We start from the raw sequence: 24,246 nt of genomic DNA on the forward strand, positions 1-24,246 counted from the left end.
CCAGAGGTCTCCTGAAGACCTCTATGGTTGTTGATCACGGATTGCTATGAGCGCTGACAATTCAGCTACATAGAGGTGATCTGTGCATCACGTCTATGTAGCAGAGGCGATCAGGTAGTGGATGCTTCTAGCCTTCCATGGAGGCTATTGAGGCATGGCAAAATAAAAAAATATGTGTTTAAAAATATAAAAAAAATTAAAAAATATAAAAGTTCAAGTCACCCCCTTTTGCCCCATTCAAAATAAAACAATAAAAAAAAATCAAACCTACACATATTTGATATCACCGCGTTCAAAATCGCCTGATCTATCAATAAAAAAGGATTAACCTGATCGCTAAATGGTGTAGCGAGAAAAAAATAAAAACGCCAAAATTATGTTTTTTTGGTCTCCACGACATTGCATTATAATGCAATAATGGGCGATCAAAAGAACGTATCTGCACAAAAGTGGTATAATTAAGAACTTCAGCTCGGCACACAAAATATAAGCCCTCACCTGACCCCAGATCACGAAAAATGGAGACGCTGCCGGTATCGGAAAAATGAGCAATATTTTTTTTTTAGCAAACTTTAGCATTTTTTTTACCACTTAGATAAAAGAGAACCTAGACATGTTTGGTGTCTATGAACTCGTAATGACCTGGAGAATCATAATGGCAAGTCATTTGTTGAACTTAGTGAACCTAGCAAAAAAATGAAACATAAAACAATCAATTTCATCGCACTTGGATATTTTCCCATTTTCTGTTACACGACATGGTAAAACCAATGGTATCATTCAAAAGTACAACTCATCCTGCAAAAAATAAGACCTCACATGGCCATATTGATGGAAAAATAAAAAATTATGGCTCTGTAAAGAAGGGGAGCGAAAAACGAAAAAATGAAAAAAGCTCCGAGGGTTAAGCGGTTAATATTGGTCTTGTAAACTGGGGTGTCTATCCTCATGGAGTGGACCTATATAGTGCTGGGTAGCCCACTTAATCTAATAGTATGGGCGTCACTAACAGGCTGTAAGCCAAACATTGTGCATTATGCAAGAATTTTTGTGTGCAATTTTAATACCAAGCAATCACCCCACCATGATCTGGTAGCTTGTGAGTGGCTGTCTCGCCAGTATTTTGCACCTGTGTTACCGCCATCTTTATTACATGGGTTTGCTTCATCCTAAGGGTATGTGCACACGCTGTGGATTTTGCTGCGGATCCGCAGTGGATTGGCCGCTGCAGATTCGCAGCAGTTTTCCATGCACTTACAGTACCATGTAAAACTATGGAAAACAAAATCCGCAGTGCACAGGCTGCGGGAAAAAATGCGCGGAAATGTAGCGTTGTTTATTCCGCAGCATGTCAATTCTTTGTGCGGATTCCACAGTGGTTTACACCTGCTCCATAATAGGAATCCTCAGGTGTAAAACCGCAGGTGAAATCCACACAAAAACCGCCAAAAAATGTGGATTTCCTGCAGGTTTACCAAAATCGGTCTGGAAAAATGCACAAGAGTTTCCACAACGTGTGCACGTAGCCTGAGAGTGCATTAGTTCTGAGACCTGGGCAGGTAAACCCTGCTGCCTCTTTTTTTGCTGTGTTAATTTATATATTAGAAACCCCCCAAAAGTAATAACATTTTAAAGGGACACTGTCACCTGAATTTGGAGGGAACAATCTTCAGCCATGGAGGCTGGCTGCATGCTGGCTGCAATATTGGATTGAAGTTCATGCTCTGTCCTCCATAGTACACGCCTGCGCAAGGCAAGATTGCACCTTGTGCAGGCTTGTACTACGGAGGACAGAGAATGAACTTCAATCCAATATTGCAGCCAGCGTGTAAGGAAAGGGTGAATCAAAAACCCCAAAACCCCGCCTCCATGGCTGAAGATTGTTCCCTCCGAATTCAGGTGACAGTGTCCCTTTAAAAACCATACTCTTCAAATACTTTAAAACTTCTGTTGGGAAATTTTTGCTCCCTTCAGTGGCTACACAGGAATTAATGCAAAGTGGAATTAATTTTTATTTTACGTTTTACCTCTAAAATCTTGCTTAGCCCCAAATTACTCACTTTTGCAAGAGGTAACACCAAAAAGCGGAACCCCCAGTTTGTTGCCCAGTTTCTTATGAGTGCAGTGATACCTGACATTTAGTCGAAAAGTGGGGCAACTCCTGGGGGCAACTGTTATAATTTGCAGCACCGCAGCAACTTTGGTAAAAAAAAAACGCTTGACTGATCACTAAATTATTTTTTGGTGTGCCGGTTGCCGTTCATTCTAAGCCAAATATTAAGTTGAGGGTGCCAGCAATTTTGTGCAATTTGCCTTTTTTGTGTCTTGTTCCAATGCACACAAAGGAAATAAACATATGTGTAATTGCAATAATTTTCTGGGAGAAATGCTTCTTTTTCTAGAACAACTTCATGTGTGCCAACACTTTCTGCCATGACTGTAGATATATAGATATCTGCTTGTGCGTTTCTTTTTTTTTATCCTTCCTCAAAATGTATTTTAAAAATTGCCAATTGCCAATATTAACATTTTCCTACTAAACTGTGTTCAGACTCTGTGAGCAGTGATTGCACAGTGTTATTGTGTAATGTCACACTCCACGCCCAAGTGGAAACACTTTATACATTTCTATGACAAATAACATGGGAACTGCATAATGAAGTTATAGGTAAAGAGGCACCAGAATTGCTACATTGTGGGGAATACAAGTGTTAGCTAAAAGAGATATGTCAAGAAAGAAGATAGATAAATAGATAGAAGATAGATAATAGATAGATATGGAATAGATAGATGTGGTTTCTCCAAATTGCAATACAAAATATCACATTTAATGAATACTGCAATCTCAGAAATATTCATCCTCTTCATGACCAATGTCTTTAGTACAGAACCTTTTGCAGTTAAGATCTGCTCCAAATATGATGCATAACCAGACACCAGCTTCTGACTGCGTTCCTAAAGAATCTTAGCTCATTTCTCCTGGACAAGGACCTCCAATTCAGTAAAATTCTTTGGTTTGAAGTGGTGCAACTGCTGCAGCAGGCAACTGTAAAGGCCACTAACAAATCCTCCTATACTTCTTCTGAAACCATGTTTTGGTGGACTTTGTATGCTTAAGATCATTGTCCGAGTGTCAGCTTCCCCACACAAGACATGATGTCTTCTCTCAGGATTTTCTCATACTTTATTGAATCCATTTTGTCCTCCACATGCTGCAGCTTTCCAGTGGAGAGGAAGTAAATCAGCTTCAGAGCATTACTGAGCCACCACCATGCTTCACTGTAGACAAGATGTTCTTTCAAGTGTATGCTTTATTTTTCTTCCTCCAGACATACTGCTGATTCATAGGCTTGAAAAGTTCCAGCTTTGTTTCATCGCTCCACAGAACAACTCTTGTGGCTTTTTTTATATAGTTTGACAAAACTTTCCTTGTGCCCTTGGGCCAGCAAAGGTGTAAGTCTGTGAATTTGGCTGTAGATACTTTCAGTGTTTAGTATGCTCCTTATTATGCAAGCTGAAACCTGAGTGCCCGCTTCCACCAAATTATGTTGCAGGTCTTTTGCGGTCTTTTGAGGGTTTTTGACTACCTGCCTCCTCAGGAATCTGGTGACAGCTGGAGATACTTTCCCCTTTCTGCCATGACCAGGTAGTGTAGCCAGTGTACTGGCAACTTTCAACTTGCAAACTATACTTGTAAGTGTATCTCTAGGAACATTCAACACCTTTCATGTATGTTTGTATACTTTTCATTGCTTGTGCAAGGCAATGATTCTCCAATTTTTTTTTACTACTCTCTGGATGTAACCATATTTCTAACATACAATTAAACACCAAAGTCAATAAACCTCTAGCCAGTCCAGGTATTTGATGTTTTATTTCACGCACATCTGATGAATGCTTGAGATAGTAGCACCTGATTTGCAAATGCATTTTCTTATGAGGGAGTCTATTCAGGGGTTAAATACTTCAGAGTCTGCAGTAATCATTAAAATTTATATTTTGTGTTGAATTTGTTGCATTAATTGTGCTGAGTTATTTAAATTGTTCTTGTTTGATTGATTTATTGCAGACAGCAGAAAATTTTTATATTTTACTAAGAAGAATAATTTCCAATCAGGACTGAATAGTTTTGATTGTAAAAAGAGATTGATAGATAGATAAATAGATAGATAGATACATAGATACATAGATAGAAGTCCAAAAATCAGAGGCAGCACACCATTCTGGATAAGGTTATGAAGGTATTCAAATTTAATAGCCCATAATGGCAACGTTTCGGCCCGTGGAGAGCCTTTCTAAAAAAATAAAGGGAACACTAAAATCCCACATCCTAGATATTGCCTCTGATTTTTGGACTTCTATGACAAGATTTGGTTCATGTCTGAGGGGCCCTGCACCCTGATTTTTGTTTTTCTTTTCTGTGCTGCTCTCACTTTTTTGCGATAGATATGAGATTGATAAATAGATATTATCATATACATAGTATTGACTTTAAAATCTATTAATTTTTTAAACAAAATGTATTCTTTATCAGAGAACAATGGGACAGATCTGGGAATGTGCCTTACGTGTGGCTTACGTGTAGAATTTTAGATTTAATATGCGTTAAAAACACAATTCAAACACATTGAAAAAGAGTTGAAATTTTACATGTAATCTGTAGCCTAGTTGGAAAATAGCATGGCTTAAATTGAGTCAAGGTACAGAAACAGTTAAATGCAAAAAAGTGGCCTACTGTAAGCAAAGAGGTGGTAAACAATAGTGCATAATATGCATCAATTTTACCATCCAGTTTGAGATAATATGGGAAATTTGCTGCTTTCCCTGACTGTTTAGTGGTAAGTTTGCTCATGTCTAAATATATTATACAATATTATAATAAATAAATCATTTTATTAGAACAAAATATTACATACACATGCATAACATTGTGATTTTGTAATCCCCAGCATAAAAAGGTAGTATAACCAAGCAGCATTTTTTCTGTGAAATCTCCCCTAAAATGATACACAAACTCCCTCCACCTGATAATGGTGCCTTACACACAAGAGGGGGCTTTATAGTGTGCACTGCATAATGTACATGTTGTGTAACATAACAAAGTGACAATTGTAGAAATTATTACATTTATACAAGTAGCATTACTGATTGGATATGGTATAGTCGAATAAGAGTCGGCTAAACTCGAAACGCGTCAGTATTTTCTTATGCCCTTGTTACTATTTTAATAAAATCACAATAAAGTATTTTCGCTTTTAAGTCACCTTTCTGGATTGAAAAACGTCTTCTCACAACTTTGAACAAAGCTGCTTTATACCGTACAAGCTTTATCCCTGCGTAGTGGAGTAAATTGCCCAGGAACCAGGCTGAACAACATACATATATTAGATGTGGTGAGCTGTATCTACAAACTTTTCTTTATCACTGGTATATGATCCCCATATATAATAATACAACACAATAACATGTACGACAGAAACACATATAGGTTAAAAAACAACTTTAAATTGATGTTACATTTTTACCGGTGTGTTCAATTTTAATACATTTCTGTAACTCCTTAACTAGAAACAAGGTCATTTCCATGAGCTCCACCAGCAGTTACATAAACTATCTTCTCCTGTTTTCTACCTGCTCCATAGCTAATTTTAATTATCGTTTTTTTTTGCTTCCTATCTGATTATTTAGTTCTGTCACCTTTGGCGAGGATCTGTGATAACAGTTCAACTGATAAATAATTGATAAATTTGGGTTAAAACTTACATTTGCAATGCTGAGTCTTTCCTCTTGAGTGCAAGAAAAGTTACTGTAACTCCACCAGAATCCCCCTTTCAGGAGCCTGTGGTGTCTGTTAGTCCCACGACATGATGACAAGCAGATTAAATGGCTTGTCGTATACGGATTACTACACAGGGAGCAGCTTTGGGATGAAAGCATGGGAGTATTGTATTAGATTGTCACTATAGAGGGTCACTTTACTCATCTACCATTTCATCACCATCACAAATGTCTGATCATTTATAATGGTGGATGACAACAATAGGACAAAAATCAATAGACCACATCCACTACATAACACAACAGATATCTGTGATGACAGGAGATAAAAATTTTAATGAATAATGAAGATGATGATAATCTTATGATGAAGCAAATTGAAAAAAATGCTCTCCAAACAGCACTAAAAATTCTGTATGCAATTTATTTTAATACAATTTCAAGAACGTTTGCATATTTTGTATAATTTCCGCCCCCCCCCCCCCCTTTCTTTGATTAAGCCTTTTTTCACCGGCACCAGATGAACTTTGACATATCATATATCCTTTTGGCACCGTTATTTGAAATTCCAACCCTATATATGTGTCTGTGTTATGTTGTTTGCAAATGTTTTTGTCTTGCAGAAGAAGTTTGTATACACTGCTTAAAAAAATAAAGGGAACACTAAAATCCCACATCCTAGATATCATTGAATGAAATATTCCAGTTGTAAATCTATATTCATTACATAGTGGAATGTGTTGAGAACATTAAAATCTAAAAATGATCAAACATAAATCACAACTAATATCCCACTGAGGTCTGGAGTTGGAATGATGCTCAAAATCAAAGTGGAAAATGAAGTTACAGGCTGATCCAACTTCAGTAGAAATGCCTCAAGGCAAGGAAACGATGCTCAGTAGCGTGTGTGGCCTCCATGTGCCTGCATGGTCTCCCTACAGTGCCTGGGCATGCTCCTGATGAGGCGGCAGATGGTCTCCTGAGGGATCTCCTCCCAGACCTGGACTAAAGCATCCGCCAACTCCTGGACAGTCTGTGGTGGATGGTGCGAGACATGATGTCCCAGATGTGTTCAGTCGGATTCAGGTCTGGGGAACGGGTGGGCCAGTCCATAGCTTCAATGCCTTCATCTTGCAGGAACTGCTGACACACTCCAGCCACATGAGGTCTGGCATTGTCCTACATTAGGAGGAACTCAGGGCCAACCACACCAGCATATGTTCTCACAAGGGGTCTCAGGATCTCATCTTGTTACCTAATAGTAGTCAGGCTACCTCTGGCGAGCACATGGAGAGCTGTGCGGCCCTCCAAAGAAATGCCACCCCACAACATTACTGACCCACTGCCAAACCGGTCATGCTGAATGATGTTGAAGGCAGCAGATCGCTCTCCACAGCATCTTCAGACTCTGTCACGTCTGTCACATTTGCTCAGTATGATGTGCTCCTGGATGAGCTGCACTACCTGAGCCACTTGTATGGGTTTTAGAGTCCGTCTCATGCTACCACGAGTGTGAAAGCACAACCAACATTCAAAAGTGACCAAAACATCAGCCAGCAAGCGTTCGTACTGAGATGTGGTCTGTGGTCCCCACCTACAGAACTACTCCTTTATTGAGTGTGTCTTGATAATTTCCATCTGGTGTCTATTCCATTTGCACAACAGCATATGAAATTGATTGTCAAACAGTGTTGCTTCCTAAGTGGGCAGTTTGATTTCACAGAAGTTTGATTTACTTGGAGTTATATTCTGTTGTTTAAGTGTTCCCTTTATTTTTTTGAGCAGTGTAGTTCGAAACGCGTAGACAAATATCAAACTGCAAATCCATTTATGTGTACCTGGATTCACCACTAAACCCAACAGCAGCGCTGAATTTCCACAAACCCCCTATCTATGAGAAATACAGGCAGATACTAATCCATCATGCAATACCATCAGGTAGGTGTCTGATTGGCTCCAAATTTATTCTGCAGGAGGACAAGACCCCAAACATACAGTCAATGTCATTAAGATCTATCTTTAGTGTAAAGGAGAACAAAGATTACCTGGATCTCAACATCATTGAGGCTGTCTGGGATTACATGAAGAAACATGAGGATTTGCACAAGCCTATATCCTCAGAAGATCTGTAGTTAGTTCTCCAAGATTTTTGGGACCATCTCCCTGCTGAGTTTCTTCAAAAACTGTGTGAAGAATTGATACATTGATGTTGCTTTGAAGACAAAGGGCGATCACAAAAAATATTAATTTGATTTAGAGTTCTAATGTTTTCATTCACTGTGCATTTTGTTCCTGAGAAAAAATAAACTATTAACACTTCAATTTTTAAAACCATTTTTACTTTGCAGCATTTTCTCCAGAGCTCCCAAAACTTTTGCACATCAAGCTAGGTTTGACCAAAACGGAAATACAATTGAACAAGGAAACTACTGTATTATGAAAAACATTATAGCATCCATTTATCTTTACAGTCCTGTGGGCAGTGATTATATAGGAAGTATTTAGCTGTAAGAGTTTCTAATCATAACTCAAATATCAGCACTCAAACCCCCGATGATCAGGCGCGGACTGGCCCAGGTGGCAGGAATGCATATGCCCCCCGGGCCGGTGCCTAAGCAGCTGCACAGGGCCGCTGGAGGACTAGCAGTAGCAGTGATTGCAAGACATAGCGCCACCTGTAGTGCGCGGTGGCGTCATCCCGCCAGCAGCCGACATGTAGGCTGCAGGGGTATGTGAGGAGCAGGCTTCTGTGCGGCGCTGCCACTCTGAGGGAGAGAGCCAGCAGCAATCAAGATGAAAGGTCAGACTCAGCATACCGGCCTGTGTGTGCATGGAGCTCCAGCTTCTCCTGCTCTTATCTGTTATCCCGGCAGAGAAGGAGAGACGGGGGAGGTGCCGGACAGTGCAGAGCTGTGAGCAGGAGAAACTGAAGAGCTGAACATGGACATCAGCCGCCCCTGCACCACAGAGGAGAGTGTGTGATGTGTGTATGAGCCTGGTATCTGGTGTGTTGTGTATGTGATGGCTGCATGCATGTGTGTGATGGCTGCATGCATGTGTGTGATGGTTGCATGCATGTGTGTGATGGTTGCATGCATGTGTGTGATGGCTGCATGCATGTGTGTGATGGCTGCATGCATGTGTGTGATGGCTGCATGCATGTGTGTGATGGTTGCATGTGTGTGATGGCTGCATGCATGTGTGTGATGGCTGCATGCATGTGTGTGTGTGATGGCTGCATGCATGTGTGTGATGGCTGCATGCATGTGTGTGTGATGGCTGCATGCATGTGTGTGATGGCTGCATGCATGTGTGTGATGGCTGCATGCATGTGTGTGATGGCTCCATGCATGTGTGTGATGGCTGCATGCATGTGTGTGATGGCTGCATGCATGTGTGTGATGGCTGCATGTGTGTGATGGCTGCATGTGTGTGATGGCTGCATGCATGTGTGTGTGATGGTTGCATGCATGCATGTGTGTGTGATGGCTGGATGCATGTGTGTGATGGCTTCATGCATGTGTGTGATGGCTGCATGCATGTGTGTGATGTCTGCGTGAACAGGGGCTGATTATAAGAGGGTCAATATAGGCGGTAGCCCAGGGCCAAGTGGTGTGGGGGGGGGGGGCCTGGGCTACCGCACAGATTGCCCGCCACCATCAGGGCATTACTGCCTGTGCCCTGACTGGCGTATCATATATGGGCCCGGTTGGCAGAGAGAGGGGGCCCGCATCGGGCCCCGTCTCATCTGCTCACCGGGCCCCTACCGGCGCTGTTGCGGTTTCCTATCGACGTGCGGGCGCGTGCCCGCACGTCAATAGTTAACAACAACAGCCGCCAGCCAATTGGAGGCTGGCAGCTGAAGTCGGCCGCAGGCGCACGCACAGCGCACACGTCGCTGGCGTCTGACGTCATTGTCAGTCGCCGGCGAATGCGCGCTGCTGGAGGGAGCTCGCCGCCTGGAGCGCTGGTAAGGTGAGAACTCAGTTTGTTGATTGCTAGACACACTGGGGCAATGCTGGACACACTGGAGCAGATTGCTGGACACACTGGGGGTAATATGCTGGACACACTGGGCAGATTGCTAGACATACTGGGGCAGATTGCTGGACACACTGGGGGCAATGCTGGACACTGGGGCAGATTGCTGGACACTGGGGCAGATTGCTGGACACTGGGGCAATATGATGGACATACTGGGGCAGATTGCTGGACACACTGGGGGTAATATGCTGGACACACTGGAGCAGATTGCTGGACACACTGGGGCAGATTGCTGGACACACTGGGGCAATATGCTGGACACACTGGAGCAGATTGCTGGACACACTGGGGGTAATATGCTGGACACACTGGGGCAGATTGCTGGACACACTGGGGGCAATGCTGGACACTGGGGCAGATTGCTGGACACTGGGGCAGATTGCTGGACACTGGGGCAGATTGCTGGACACTGGGGCAATATGATAGACATACTGGGGCAGATTGCTGGACACACTGGGGGTAATATGCTGGACACACTGGGGCAGATTGCTGGACATACTGGGGCAGATTGCTGGACACACTGGGGAAGATTGCTGGACACTGGGGCAGATTGCTGGACACTGGGGCAGATTGCTGGACACTGGGGCAATATGATGGACATACTGGGGCAGATTGCTGGACACACTGGGGGTAATATGCTGGACACGCTGGGGCAGATTGCTGGACACACTGGGGGTAATATGCTAGTAGTGTATAATCGGGTCCTTTCGTCAAACTCAATCTGACAGGTGCCCGCCCCTATCAAAGTGTATCAAAGTGTGTAACCCCTCCCCTCCTCCTGTCAGCCAGCTGTCCCTGAGGCTGGCTGATTTCCCCTTTTGATATCGTTTGATAAACTTTAATTTGTTGCAGTTTGATATTATTCACGTATTTGTTTTATATTTTTATACGTAGCTCGAGTTTTATTCTGTAAGCTGTGTGATTCTGCAAGCTTTGTTTTATTCAGTGTATTCATATAGTGCAGAACTTATAACACACCAAGCTGTTTATTTGTGGTCCTACAGAACATTAACTAAATGGTAGGGTTATTTGCGGGTCAGAGGTTTATAAAGCCTAGGTCAATTGCTGTTGTAATCGCTTTACCAATAAATGTTTATTTACACAAACAGAAAAGTTATTGTGTCCTGTAGCTGTCTATTTGTTTTTTGTATTCGCTTCCTTAGAAAACTTATTTGTAATTCTACTGAACATTAACAGTAAATTGTAAGCTGTGTTTATTCACAGTGTAGCAGATTTTCTCCTACAGAAAAGTTATTGTGTCCTGTAGCTGTCTATTTGTTTTTGTATTCGCTTCCTTAGAAAACTTATTTGTGTTTCGACGGATCATTAACAGTAAATTGTAAGCTGTGTTTATTCACAGTGTAGCAGATTTTCTCCTTGTGGCTGCCTTATATACACAAACAGAAAAGTTACTGGACAACTTATTTTATATATATATATATATATATATATATATATTATGCACCAATGTTACAACACAAGCAAGTAAGAAGCGGTATGTTTTATACGAATATAAATTTTATTTCTCACAATAAAGCAACAGCTCAAAGACATTTCAATACTATAAAATTCCAGGAAGCACATTTTAAGTTAGCTAACAGCATGATGCTGACAAATGCATCTTTGCGGAATCTGATAACGACACGATGAACATTAATTCTGCATTATTTTATCACATGATGAAAATAGCCATTTTATATTGAATTACTGCAGATCGCCGGCATGACTGAGTGTAATATTGCACTCAATACTGTGCAAAGGGTCTGAATACTTATGTCCGTGCAGTGGCGTAGGAAGGGGGGTGCGGGGGGAGCGGTCCGCCCCGGGCGGCACAATGCGGGGGGCGGCCGGCGCTGCAGGAGAAGAAAAAAAAAAAAACGCCCCTTTAAATCTTCGGGCGGCGCTGTCCGCCGCCACGACCAGGGCCAGCTCCCCCCACCACCGGACCCCGTCCCCCGCTCTATACTCACCTCTCCTGGTTCCTGCGGCGCCGGCAGCTGCAGCGTCCTCTGACTCTGCGACGTCTCAGAGCAGAGGGCGCGATGACGTCACTACTGTGCGCGCCGCTCTGCCTCTCTGTCCTGAGCGTCGCAGAGCCGGAGAGACGCTGACTGCACCGGACCTGCGCTAGGAACGGGAGAGGTGAGGATTTTACTTTTTTTTTTTTTTCTTTATGTCTGACTGTCTGGGGCAATGCTGGACACACTGGGGCAATACTGGAGACCATGGGGCAGATTGCTGGACACACTGGGGCAATACATGAGACCATGGGGCAGATTGCTGGACACACTGGGGCAATACATGAGACCATGGGGCAGATTGCTGGACACACTGGGGCAATACAGGAGACTATGGGGCAGATTGCTGGACACACTGGGGCAATACTTGAGACCATGGGGCAGATTGCTGGACACACTGGGGCAATACAGGAGACCATGGGGCAGATTGCTGGACACACTGGGGCAATACAGGAGACCATGGGGCAGATTGCTGGACACACTGGGGCAATACAGGAGACCATGTGGCAGAATGCTGGACACACTGGGGCAATACAGGAGACCATGGGGCAGATTGCTGGACACACTGGGGCAATACAGGAGACCATGGGGCAGATTGCTGGACACACTGGGGCAATACAGGAGACCATGGGGCAGATTGCTGGTCACACTGGGGCAATACAGGAGACCATGGGGCAGATTGCTGGACACACTGGGGCAATACAGGAGACCATGTGGCAGAATGCTGGACACACTGGGGCAATACAGGAGACCATGGGGCAGATTGCTGGACACACTGGGGCAATACAGGAGACCATGGGGCAGATTGCTAGACACACTGGGGCAATACAGGAGACCATGTGGCAGAATGCTGGACACACTGGGGCAATACAGGAGACCATGGGGCAGATTGCTGGACACACTGGGGCAATACAGGAGACCATGGGGCAGATTGCTGGACACACTGGGGCAATACAGGAGACCATGGGGCAGAATGCTGGACACACTGGGGCAATACAGGAGACCATGGGGCAGATTGCTGGACACACTGGGGCAATACTGGAGACCATGGGGCAGAATGCTGGACACACTGGGGAAATACTGGAGACCATGGGGCAGAATGCTGGACACACTGGGGCAATACAGGAGACTATGGGGCAGATTGCTGGACACACTGAATACTGGAGACCATGGGGCAGATTTCAGGACAAATTGAGGCAATGCTGGAGACCCTGGGCAGACTTCTGGACATACTGGGGCAATACTGGAGACCATGGGGCAGATTGCTGGACACACCGGGGCAATACTGGAGACCATGGGGCAGAATGCTGGACACACTGGGGCAATACAGGAGACCATGGGGCAGATTGCTGGATACACCGGGGCAATACTGGAGACCATGGGGCAGAATGCTGGACACACTGGGGCAATACAGGAGACCATGGGGCAGATTGCTGGACACACTGGGGCAATACTGGAGACCCTGGGGCAGATTTCTGGACACATTGAGGCAATGCTGGAGACCCTGGGGCAGACTTCTGGACACACTGGGGCAATGCTGGACACTGGGGCAGATTGCTGGACACACTGGGGGTAATATGCTGGACACACTGGGGCAATGCTGGACACTGGGGGTAATATGCTGGACACACTGGGGCAGACTGCTGGACACACTGGGGAAAGGCTGGACACTGGGGCAGATTGCTGGACACACTGGGGGCAGTGCTGGACATACTGGGGCAGATTGCTGGACACACTGGGGGTAATATGCTGGACACACTGGGGCAGATTGCTGGACAACATGGGGGTAATATGCTGGACACACTGGGGCAGATTGCTGGACAACATGGGGGTAATATGCTGGACACACTGGGGGCAGGACTTGAGGCATGGGCAGAATGTAGATACGGGGCATGATTGGAGACACGGGGCAGGATTGGATCATGGGGCAGGACGGATACGATGGAGGCTGGTGGGGCAGGATGTGGAGATCATATGGGGTAGAATGGATACTCATGAGGGCAGGATGCGAGAACATCTGGCTGGAGCCAGGAATGAGAAACGGGGCCAGGGTGGGGAATATTATTACCATAGGGGCTAATTAAGGGATATTATTACTGCAGTGATGTATTTATTTTATTTTTTGAGTATACTGTTTTAAATGGGGGGGCGGTCCTGTTACTGTGCAGAGTGACACTATATCACCTTTTTTTCTTCATGTGATGTAATGTAGAAGTTGTGAAAAATTAAGTAATGTGTTCTGCAAGCGGAGCTCGAGATAACTGTGTTATTTCCTGCAGAAACGAGTCCTGGCTGGAAGGAATGATGGCGGTCTGTGCTGGATGAAAGATGAAGGACTTCACCTAGAGACGTCACTGGTGAGTCAGTGTTACCTATACACTGACACTATACACTGTATACTATATAGAGGTCCTGTGTATAATGTCACCAGTGATCTCTGTATTACCACTACACAGACACTGCATACTAAGTACAGATCTCCTGTGAATACTGGCACTTATGGTAATAGTATTGTGGGTTTTTTTTTATTACTGATCAGTATTGTAGTATTCAGTCACTATGTGGTGGTAATATGTGGTCTGGAAATGGTGTTGTGGTATTTGTCCCTTGTATGTAGTATTATTCGGTCACTATGTGGCCTGGTCATGGTGTGGTGGTATTAAGTCACAGGTGTGGCATGTGGGGGTGACACCATTAGGCCCAGTTTAAGTTCTACAAAACAGGAAAACCGTTTTTGGTAACCTTTGTGTGTATTGAGCCGGGGGGGGGGGCGCCAAACTCGGGAACAGCCCCGGGCGGCAAAAGCTCTAGCTACGCCTCTGTGTCCGTGTGATATTTCAGTTTTTCTTTTTAATAAATTCGCAAAAAAATCTACATTTCTGTTTTGTTCAGGCATGATGGCGTGCAGAGTGTACATTAATATATATATCTCAGAATGCAACTGAATAGTAATGCTAATTAGTCCATATAAATAGAAAATTATGTAGAAACCCAAAGTTTTGATAAGTGTATGAAAATACACCAATATTAACTATTTTCGCCCGCATTTTATATAAAATCTGCATAAAAAAAATCTTCTTGGCTGCACCAAAACACGTAAGAAACAAATGTACAACTTTTAGCGCTGCCGCATCCGCAGATATTATTCCAGCGTTCTTTAATTCTACATTATTTTATCACACATTAATTTCACAACTTTTATATGATATTTATAACACATTCTCATTTATAAGGGATTTATAACACAATATTGTAAAATCATTTATTGGTTCGCGGCCTTACTAATATCCTTTGAAAATAAATTCAGCATTATTATTCCATGCTGTGACATTTTTATTCTGCAGCAACCTGTTTAGTAAAAATTCAGCATTCTTTTTATATCTTTGGTTTATATTATATTAGCTTTTTGTCATAGGTCAGGGATTTTTTGCACTTTATTAATATGCGGTTATTAGTCATTTAGGACTTATGTTATCATGTTTTTGCACTTTATTAATATGCTGACCACATAGGTCAGGGATTTTTGCACTTTATTAATATGCGGGCCACATAGGTCAGTGATTTTTGCACTTTATTAATATGCTGTACACATATAGTATTTTTGATATCTCAAAAGGGTGTGACACATTCCCATATATTATTCCAGCTTTCTTTAATTCTACATTATTTTAGCACATATTAATTTTACAGGGGCCTGTGCTGTCTATAATTTGACTCCTTTTTATTCAAAGACATCTAACATATACAGACTTTTAATGTTTTTGTGTAAAATCGCGGGCAGACAGGCACGAACACACACACACACACACACACACACACACAACACAGAACCCACACACAACAAACACACAGAACCCACACACACAACACATACAACACACACAAGAAATAGACATTTAGGACTTATTTATGATTAATATGCGATTATTAGTCATTTAGGACTTATGTTATCATGTTTTTGCACTTTATTAATATGCTGACCACATAGGTCAGGCACGAACACACACACACAACACAGAACTCACATACAACAAACACACATAACATACAAAACACACACAACACATACAACACACACGACAAACATACACACACACACAACATACAGAACACATACAACACATGCGACACACACACACAAACAACACACACACAACAAATACACATGATTTTTTGCACTTTATTAATATGCGGGCCACATAGGTCAGTGATTTTTGCACTTCATAGGTCAGGGATTTTTTTTGCACTTTATTAATATGCGGTTATTAGTCATTTAGGACTTATGTTATCATGTTTTTGCACTTTATTAATATGCTGACCACATAGGTCAGGGATTTTTGCACTTTATTAATATGCGGTCCACATAGGTCAGTGATTTTTGCACTTTATTAATATGCTGTACACATATAGTATTTTTGATATCTCAAAAGGGTGTGACACATTCCCATATATTATTCCAGCTTTCTTTAATTCTACATTATTTTAGCACATATTAATTTTACAGGGGCCTGTGCTGTCTATAATTTGACTCCTTTTTATTCAAAGACATCTAACATATACAGACTTTTAATGTTTTTGTGTAAAATCGCGGGCAGACAGGCACGAACACACACACACACACAAATACACACAACACACAACACGCACATATTATGAAAAATGACAATCATTGTATGTGATTTAAAAGACTTTAGTTAGATTTATCAGGGGTGATTTAGTTTGAAAGCACGCAGCTCCTCGGTAATGTCTGGTGTTGGACATGCATTTAACAGTCTTTCATATGTATCGCAGAAAGATTTTAGTTCCATCTGTGCGAGTTTGCTTTGAGCGTACTGCGCAGACATGTCAGTAAACATTTGATATGGTCAGCATCCCACGAAGGACGACCTGTGTAAGGTGTATGTACAGCAACTTTTTGCTTTCTACCTACACGGCACCGGGATACGGCGCGTTTCTTTAGAGGTAATACAGGGGCAAAAATGCTAGAAGAGCCTGCAAGAGCAGTATCTGCAGATTGCACAGTCTGGCACACAGGTATATTGAGGGGCTCTATGGGTGACCACATACCCTCGGAGAGCTGTTCAATTTCTCTGTTTTCAGGAGTAACTTGTGGTATGGCGTCTGTGCTATTGGCGGGCCGAGTTATGCGGGGCCTAGCGTTCTGCGCTGCACGTTTCTCTCTTGAAACGTTCGTATATTTCTGATGTGAAATCTTGGGGCTTGGATTCCCGGGTTGTTTTGGTGCCGCGTAGCATTCATCACGATCCACAACACAGATGGGTAAAAGAGATGTTGTTCGCACCGCCGTATTAGCTCTTTGTGGTTGATTCTCTTCAGCGCCGTAATTACGCCGGTGCAAAACTCGTTGCTGAAGAGGCGACGTATCTAAAAGAAAAGATACAAGTGGCGGTTAGCCGCGAAACGGCGCAAAATTGGAAAAGCTAAACAGCAACGCATAGCTATGATCATGCGTAATATTTGAAAAGTTAATGGGGACAGGTACCCATGAAATCATTGTAACAATATTTACATAAACCTGTATAGAGCAGTCCAGATATATACTTACAAGTATGAAGCGGGAATTGTCCCACAACAGCTCCTGGTTTAACGGGCGGCGCAATGCTCAAACTCGCAGAGGCGGGAATATTCTCTTTTTCAAGCTGTATTTTCCGGGCAACTAGATTAGCTGGTGTAAGTAAAAATATAACGATTAGCGAACACAGAATTGATTTTCTACACAAAACTGCAGCGTTGAGACGGATATATATATATATATATATATATATTCAAAAATGAATTTTCTGACAGTTAGCTAGCAGCTGTAAGTAAATATGAGTATTACACAAAAGTGAGAATCGCCTGTATTTCAAGTGAACAGATACCTTTTCTATTCTTGAAACACCGGCGTAACGAGCTGCCGCGTCTTTTAGGCGCATCGGGTTTCGCTGAAGTTGCAGGGTTCTTGACATCTATGATCTCCACGTCTGAACCCAGCGTATCGCGTGGTTCGGGAACACACCAGTTTTCAGGCATATCGTCAGATGTCTCCGTGTCAGTATCTGTATGAGAAATTGCGCGTAGTTCGTGTTTATATACAAAGGATTAAAGCAACTGCATATTCACATGCAGGAGTCTGCTATAGACTCAGTCTGCTGCAAATCATCTTTTAACTTCCATCTTTTAAATTACATCTTTTTAATTATGATTCTGAATTAGACTGAATTCTAGAATGCATTTGGCTACTCAGCACTACTACAATATTATCATCATCTGCACCATCTAATCGAGCTGTTCTCCTCTTCCCACAGGTATGCACTGACTTTACCCAGCTCTCCCTGGCTCCAGAATATCTCTGTATACTGCATTGATTTTCCATGGTATGCACTGACTTTACCCAGCTCTCCCTGGCTCCAGAATATCTCTGTATACTGCATTGATTTTCCATGGTATGCACTGACTTTACCCAGCTCTCCCTGGCTCCAGAATATCTCTGTATACTGCATTGATTTTCCATGGTATGCACTGACTTTACCCAGCTCTCCCTGGCTCCAGAATATCTCTGTATACTGCATTGATTTTCCATGGTATGCACTGACTTTACCCAGCTCTCCCTGGCTCCAGAATATCTCTGTATACTGCATTGATTTTCCATGGTATGCACTGACTTTACCCAGCTCTCCCTGGCTTCTGAATGTCTCTGTATATTGCACTGGCTTTTCTATGCTTCCCCTGGATCTGAGTGTCTTGGTGCAGCACATATAATCCTTTTAGTATGCTTTCTTACCTATCAGTTTGTTTTCCATGACCTGTTTTCATGTCTCTCATTGTGTGATCCTGGCATCTCTTTGAGTGGTCAGTCTTACCCCTCCCTCACTTTATGACCTTTGCTTAACTCTCTACATCTGGTCTCCCATACCCAGCCACCCCCTCATTCACACCTGATTGCCCTTAACTGGGGATATATTCACATGCAGGAGTCTGCTATAGACTCTGTCTGCTGCAAATCATCTTTTAACTTCCATCTTTTAAATTACATCTTTTTAATTATGATTCTGAATTAGACTGAATTCTAGAATGCATTTGGCTACTCAGCACTACTACAATATTATCATCATCTGCACCATCTAATCGAGCTGTTCTCCTCTTCCCACAGGTATGCACTGACTTTACCCAGCTCTCCCTGGCTCCAGAATATCTCTGTATACTGCATTGATTTTCCATGGTATGCACTGACTTTACCCAGCTCTCCCTGGCTCCAGAATATCTCTGTATACTGCAATGATTTTCCATGGTATGCACTGACTTTACCCAGCTCTCCCTGGCTCCAGAATATCTCTGTATACTGCATTGATTTTCCATGGTATGCACTGACTTTACCCAGCTCTCCCTGGCTCCAGAATATCTCTGTAAACTGCATTGATTTTCCATGGTATGCACTGACTTTACCCAGCTCTCCCTGGCTCCAGAATATCTCTGTATACTGCATTGATTTTCCATGGTATGCACTGACTTTACCCAGCTCTCCCTGGCTTCTGAATGTCTCTGTATATTGCACTGGCTTTTCTATGCTTCCCCTGGATCTGAGTGTCTTGGTGCAGCACATATAATCCTTTTAGTATGCTTTCTTACCTATCAGTTTGTTTTCCATGACCTGTTTTCATGTATCTCATTGTGTGATCCTGGCATCTCTTTGAGTGGTCAGTCTTACCCCTCCCTCACTTTATGACCTTTGCTTAACTCTCTACATCTGGTCTCCCATACCCAGCCACCCCCTCATTCACACCTGATTGCCCTTAACTGGGGATATATTCACATGCAGGAGTCTGCTATAGACTCAGTCTGCTGCAAATCATCTTTTAACTTCCATCTTTTAAATTACATCTTTTTAATTATGATTCTGAATTAGACTGAATTCTAGAATGCATTTGGCTACTCAGCACTACTACAATATTATCATCATCTGCACCATCTAATCGAGCTGTTCTCCTCTTCCCACAGGTATGCACTGACTTTACCCAGCTCTCCCTGGCTCCAGAATATCTCTGTATACTGCATTGATTTTCCATGGTATGCACTGACTTTACCCAGCTCTCCCTGGCTCCAGAATATCTCTGTAAACTGCATTGATTTTCCATGGTATGCACTGACTTTACCCAGCTCTCCCTGGCTCCAGAATATCTCTGTATACTGCATTGATTTTCCATGGTATGCACTGACTTTACCCAGCTCTCCCTGGCTTCTGAATGTCTCTGTATATTGCACTGGCTTTTCTATGCTTCCCCTGGATCTGAGTGTCTTGGTGCAGCACATATAATCCTTTTAGTATGCTTTCTTACCTATCAGTTTGTTTTCCATGACCTGTTTTCATGTCTCTCATTGTGTGATCCTGGCATCTCTTTGAGTGGTCAGTCTTACCCCTCCCTCACTTTATGACCTTTGCTTAACTCTCTACATCTGGTCTCCCATACCCAGCCACCCCCTCATTCACACCTGATTGCCCTTAACTGGGGATATATTCACATGCAGGAGTCTGCTATAGACTCAGTCTGCTGCAAATCATCTTTTAACTTCCATCTTTTAAATTACATCTTTTTAATTATGATTCTGAATTAGACTGAATTCTAGAATGCATTTGGCTACTCAGCACTACTACAATATTATCATCATCTGCACCATCTAATCGAGCTGTTCTCCTCTTCCCACAGGTATGCACTGACTTTACCCAGCTCTCCCTGGCTCCAGAATATCTCTGTATACTGCATTGATTTTCCATGGTATGCACTGACTTTACCCAGCTCTCCCTGGCTCCAGAATATCTCTGTAAACTGCATTGATTTTCCATGGTATGCACTGACTTTACCCAGCTCTCCCTGGCTCCAGAATATCTCTGTATACTGCATTGATTTTCCATGGTATGCACTGACTTTACCCAGCTCTCCCTGGCTTCTGAATGTCTCTGTATATTGCACTGGCTTTTCTATGCTTCCCCTGGATCTGAGTGTCTTGGTGCAGCACATATAATCCTTTTAGTATGCTTTCTTACCTATCAGTTTGTTTTCCATGACCTGTTTTCATGTCTCTCATTGTGTGATCCTGGCATCTCTTTGAGTGGTCAGTCTTACCCCTCCCTCACTTTATGACCTTTGCTTAACTCTCTACATCTGGTCTCCCATACCCAGCCACCCCCTCATTCACACCTGATTGCCCTTAACTGGGGATATATTCACATGCAGGAGTCTGCTATAGACTCAGTCTGCTGCAAATCATCTTTTAACTTCCATCTTTTAAATTACATCTTTTTAATTATGATTCTGAATTAGACTGAATTCTAGAATGCATTTGGCTACTCAGCACTACTACAATATTATCATCATCTGCACCATCTAATCGAGCTGTTCTCCTCTTCCCACAGGTATGCACTGACTTTACCCAGCTCTCCCTGGCTCCAGAATATCTCTGTATACTGCATTGATTTTCCATGGTATGCACTGACTTTACCCAGCTCTCCCTGGCTCCAGAATATCTCTGTATACTGCATTGATTTTCCATGGTATGCACTGACTTTACCCAGCTCTCCCTGGCTCCAGAATATCTCTGTATACTGCATTGATTTTCCATGGTATGCACTGACTTTACCCAGCTCTCCCTGGCTCCAGAATATCTCTGTAAACTGCATTGATTTTCCATGGTATGCACTGACTTTACCCAGCTCTCCCTGGCTCCAGAATATCTCTGTATACTGCATTGATTTTCCATGGTATGCACTGACTTTACCCAGCTCTCCCTGGCTTCTGAATGTCTCTGTATATTGCACTGGCTTTTCTATGCTTCCCCTGGATCTGAGTGTCTTGGTGCAGCACATATTATCCTTTTAGTATGCTTTCTTACCTATCAGTTTGTTTTCCATGACCTGTTTTCATGTCTCTCATTGTGTGATCCTGGCATCTCTTTGAGTGGTCAGTCTTACCCCTCCCTCACTTTATGACCTTTGCTTAACTCTCTACATCTGGTCTCCCATACCCAGCCACCCCCTCATTCACACCTGATTGCCCTTAACTGGGGATATATTCACATGCAGGAGTCTGCTATAGACTCAGTCTGCTGCAAATCATCTTTTAACTTCCATCTTTTAAATTACATCTTTTTAATTATGATTCTGAATTAGACTGAATTCTAGAATGCATTTGGCTACTCAGCACTACTACAATATTATCATCATCTGCACCATCTAATCGAGCTGTTCTCCTCTTCCCACAGGTATGCACTGACTTTACCCAGCTCTCCCTGGCTCCAGAATATCTCTGTATACTGCATTGATTTTCCATGGTATGCACTGACTTTACCCAGCTCTCCCTGGCTCCAGAATATCTCTGTAAACTGCATTGATTTTCCATGGTATGCACTGACTTTACCCAGCTCTCCCTGGCTCCAGAATATCTCTGTATACTGCATTGATTTTCCATGGTATGCACTGACTTTACCCAGCTCTCCCTGGCTCCAGAATATCTCTGTATACTGCATTGATTTTCCATGGTATGCACTGACTTTACCCAGCTCTCCCTGGCTCCAGAATATCTCTGTATACTGCATTGATTTTCCATGGTATGCACTGACTTTACCCAGCTCTCCCTGGCTCCAGAATATCTCTGTATACTGCATTGATTTTCCATGGTATGCACTGACTTTACCCAGCTCTCCCTGGCTCCAGAATATCTCTGTATACTGCATTGATTTTCCATGGTATGCACTGACTTTACCCAGCTCTCCCTGGCTCCAGAATATCTCTGTATACTGCATTGATTTTCCATGGTATGCACTGACTTTACCCAGCTCTCCCTGGCTCCAGAATATCTCTGTATACTGCATTGATTTTCCATGGTATGCACTGACTTTACCCAGCTCTCCCTGGCTCCAGAATGTCTCTGTATATTGCACTGGCTTTTCTATGCTTCCCCAGGATCTGAGTGTCTTGGTGCAGCACATATAATCCTTTTAGTATGCTTTCTTACCTATCAGCTTGTTTTCCATGACCTGTTTTGATGTATCTCATTGTGTGATCCTGGCATCTCTTTGAGTGGTCAGTCTTACCCCTCCCTCACTTTATGACCTTTGCTTAACTCTCTACATCTGGTCTCCCATACCCAGCCACCCCCTCATTCACACCTGATTGCCCTTAACTGGGGATATATTTACATGCAGGAGTCTGCTATAGACTCTGTCTGCTGCAAATCATCTTTTAACTTCCATCTTTTAAATTACATCTTTTTAATTATGATTCTGAATTAGACTGAATTCTAGAATGCATTTGGCTACTCAGCACTACTACAATATTATCATCATCTGCACCATCTAATCGAGCTGTTCTCCTCTTCCCACAGGTATGCACTGACTTTACCCAGCTCTCCCTGGCTCCAGAATATCTCTGTATACTGCATTGATTTTCCATGGTATGCACTGACTTTACCCAGCTCTCCCTGGCTCCAGAATATCTCTGTAAACTGCATTGATTTTCCATGGTATGCACTGACTTTACCCAGCTCTCCCTGGCTCCAGAATATCTCTGTATACTGCATTGATTTTCCATGGTATGCACTGACTTTACCCAGCTCTCCCTGGCTCCAGAATATCTCTGTAAACTGCATTGATTTTCCATGGTATGCACTGACTTTACCCAGCTCTCCCTGGCTCCAGAATATCTCTGTATACTGCATTGATTTTCCATGGTATGCACTGACTTTACCCAGCTCTCCCTGGCTCCAGAATATCTCTGTAAACTGCATTGATTTTCCATGGTATGCACTGACTTTACCCAGCTCTCCCTGGCTCCAGAATATCTCTGTATACTGCATTGATTTTCCATGGTATGCACTGACTTTACCCAGCTCTCCCTGGCTTCTGAATGTCTCTGTATATTGCACTGGCTTTTCTATGCTTCCCCTGGATCTGAGTGTCTTGGTGCAGCACATATAATCCTTTTAGTATGCTTTCTTACCTATCAGTTTGTTTTCCATTACCTGTTTTCATGTCTCTCATTGTGTGATCCTGGCATCTCTTTGAGTGGTCAGTCTTACCCCTCCCTCACTTTATGACCTTTGCTTAACTCTCTACATCTGGTCTCCCATACCCAGCCACCCCCTCATTCACACCTGATTGCCCTTAACTGGGGATATATTCACATGCAGGAGTCTGCTATAGACTCTGTCTGCTGCAAATCATCTTTTAACTTCCATCTTTTAAATTACATCTTTTTAATTATGATTCTGAATTAGACTGAATTCTAGAATGCATTTGGCTACTCAGCACTACTACAATATTATCATCATCTGCACCATCTAATCGAGCTGTTCTCCTCTTCCCACAGGTATGCACTGACTTTACCCAGCTCTCCCTGGCTCCAGAATATCTC

At 43.0% G+C, this 24,246-nt stretch overlaps 1 protein-coding gene and 1 long non-coding RNA gene across 2 annotated transcripts in view; both read right to left on the reverse strand.

The window, feature by feature from the left end:
- Positions 1-24,246, reverse strand: part of SAMD7 (sterile alpha motif domain containing 7) — a 145,712-nt gene that overhangs the window by 97,478 nt on the left and 23,988 nt on the right. Inside the window, exons 2-3 of the mRNA XM_069727360.1 lie at positions 7,824-7,961; positions 5,764-5,920 (exon numbers count right to left, since the gene is read on the reverse strand). Of these exons, the coding sequence (XP_069583461.1) occupies positions 5,764-5,920; positions 7,824-7,840 (174 nt within the window). The 5' untranslated portion in view covers positions 7,841-7,961. The remainder of the gene's footprint in view (positions 1-5,763; positions 5,921-7,823; positions 7,962-24,246) is intronic.
- Positions 16,769-17,902, reverse strand: LOC138680821 (uncharacterized). Its single transcript, XR_011321788.1, has 3 exons — positions 17,723-17,902; positions 17,407-17,526; positions 16,769-17,225 (listed from the first exon to the last, which is right to left on the reverse strand). It is a non-coding gene; the product is annotated as an uncharacterized lncRNA (long non-coding RNA).

The sequence above is a fragment of the Ranitomeya imitator genome, chromosome 5 (assembly GCF_032444005.1).
Source record: "Ranitomeya imitator isolate aRanImi1 chromosome 5, aRanImi1.pri, whole genome shotgun sequence".
Taxonomy (NCBI): Eukaryota; Metazoa; Chordata; class Amphibia; order Anura; family Dendrobatidae; genus Ranitomeya; species Ranitomeya imitator.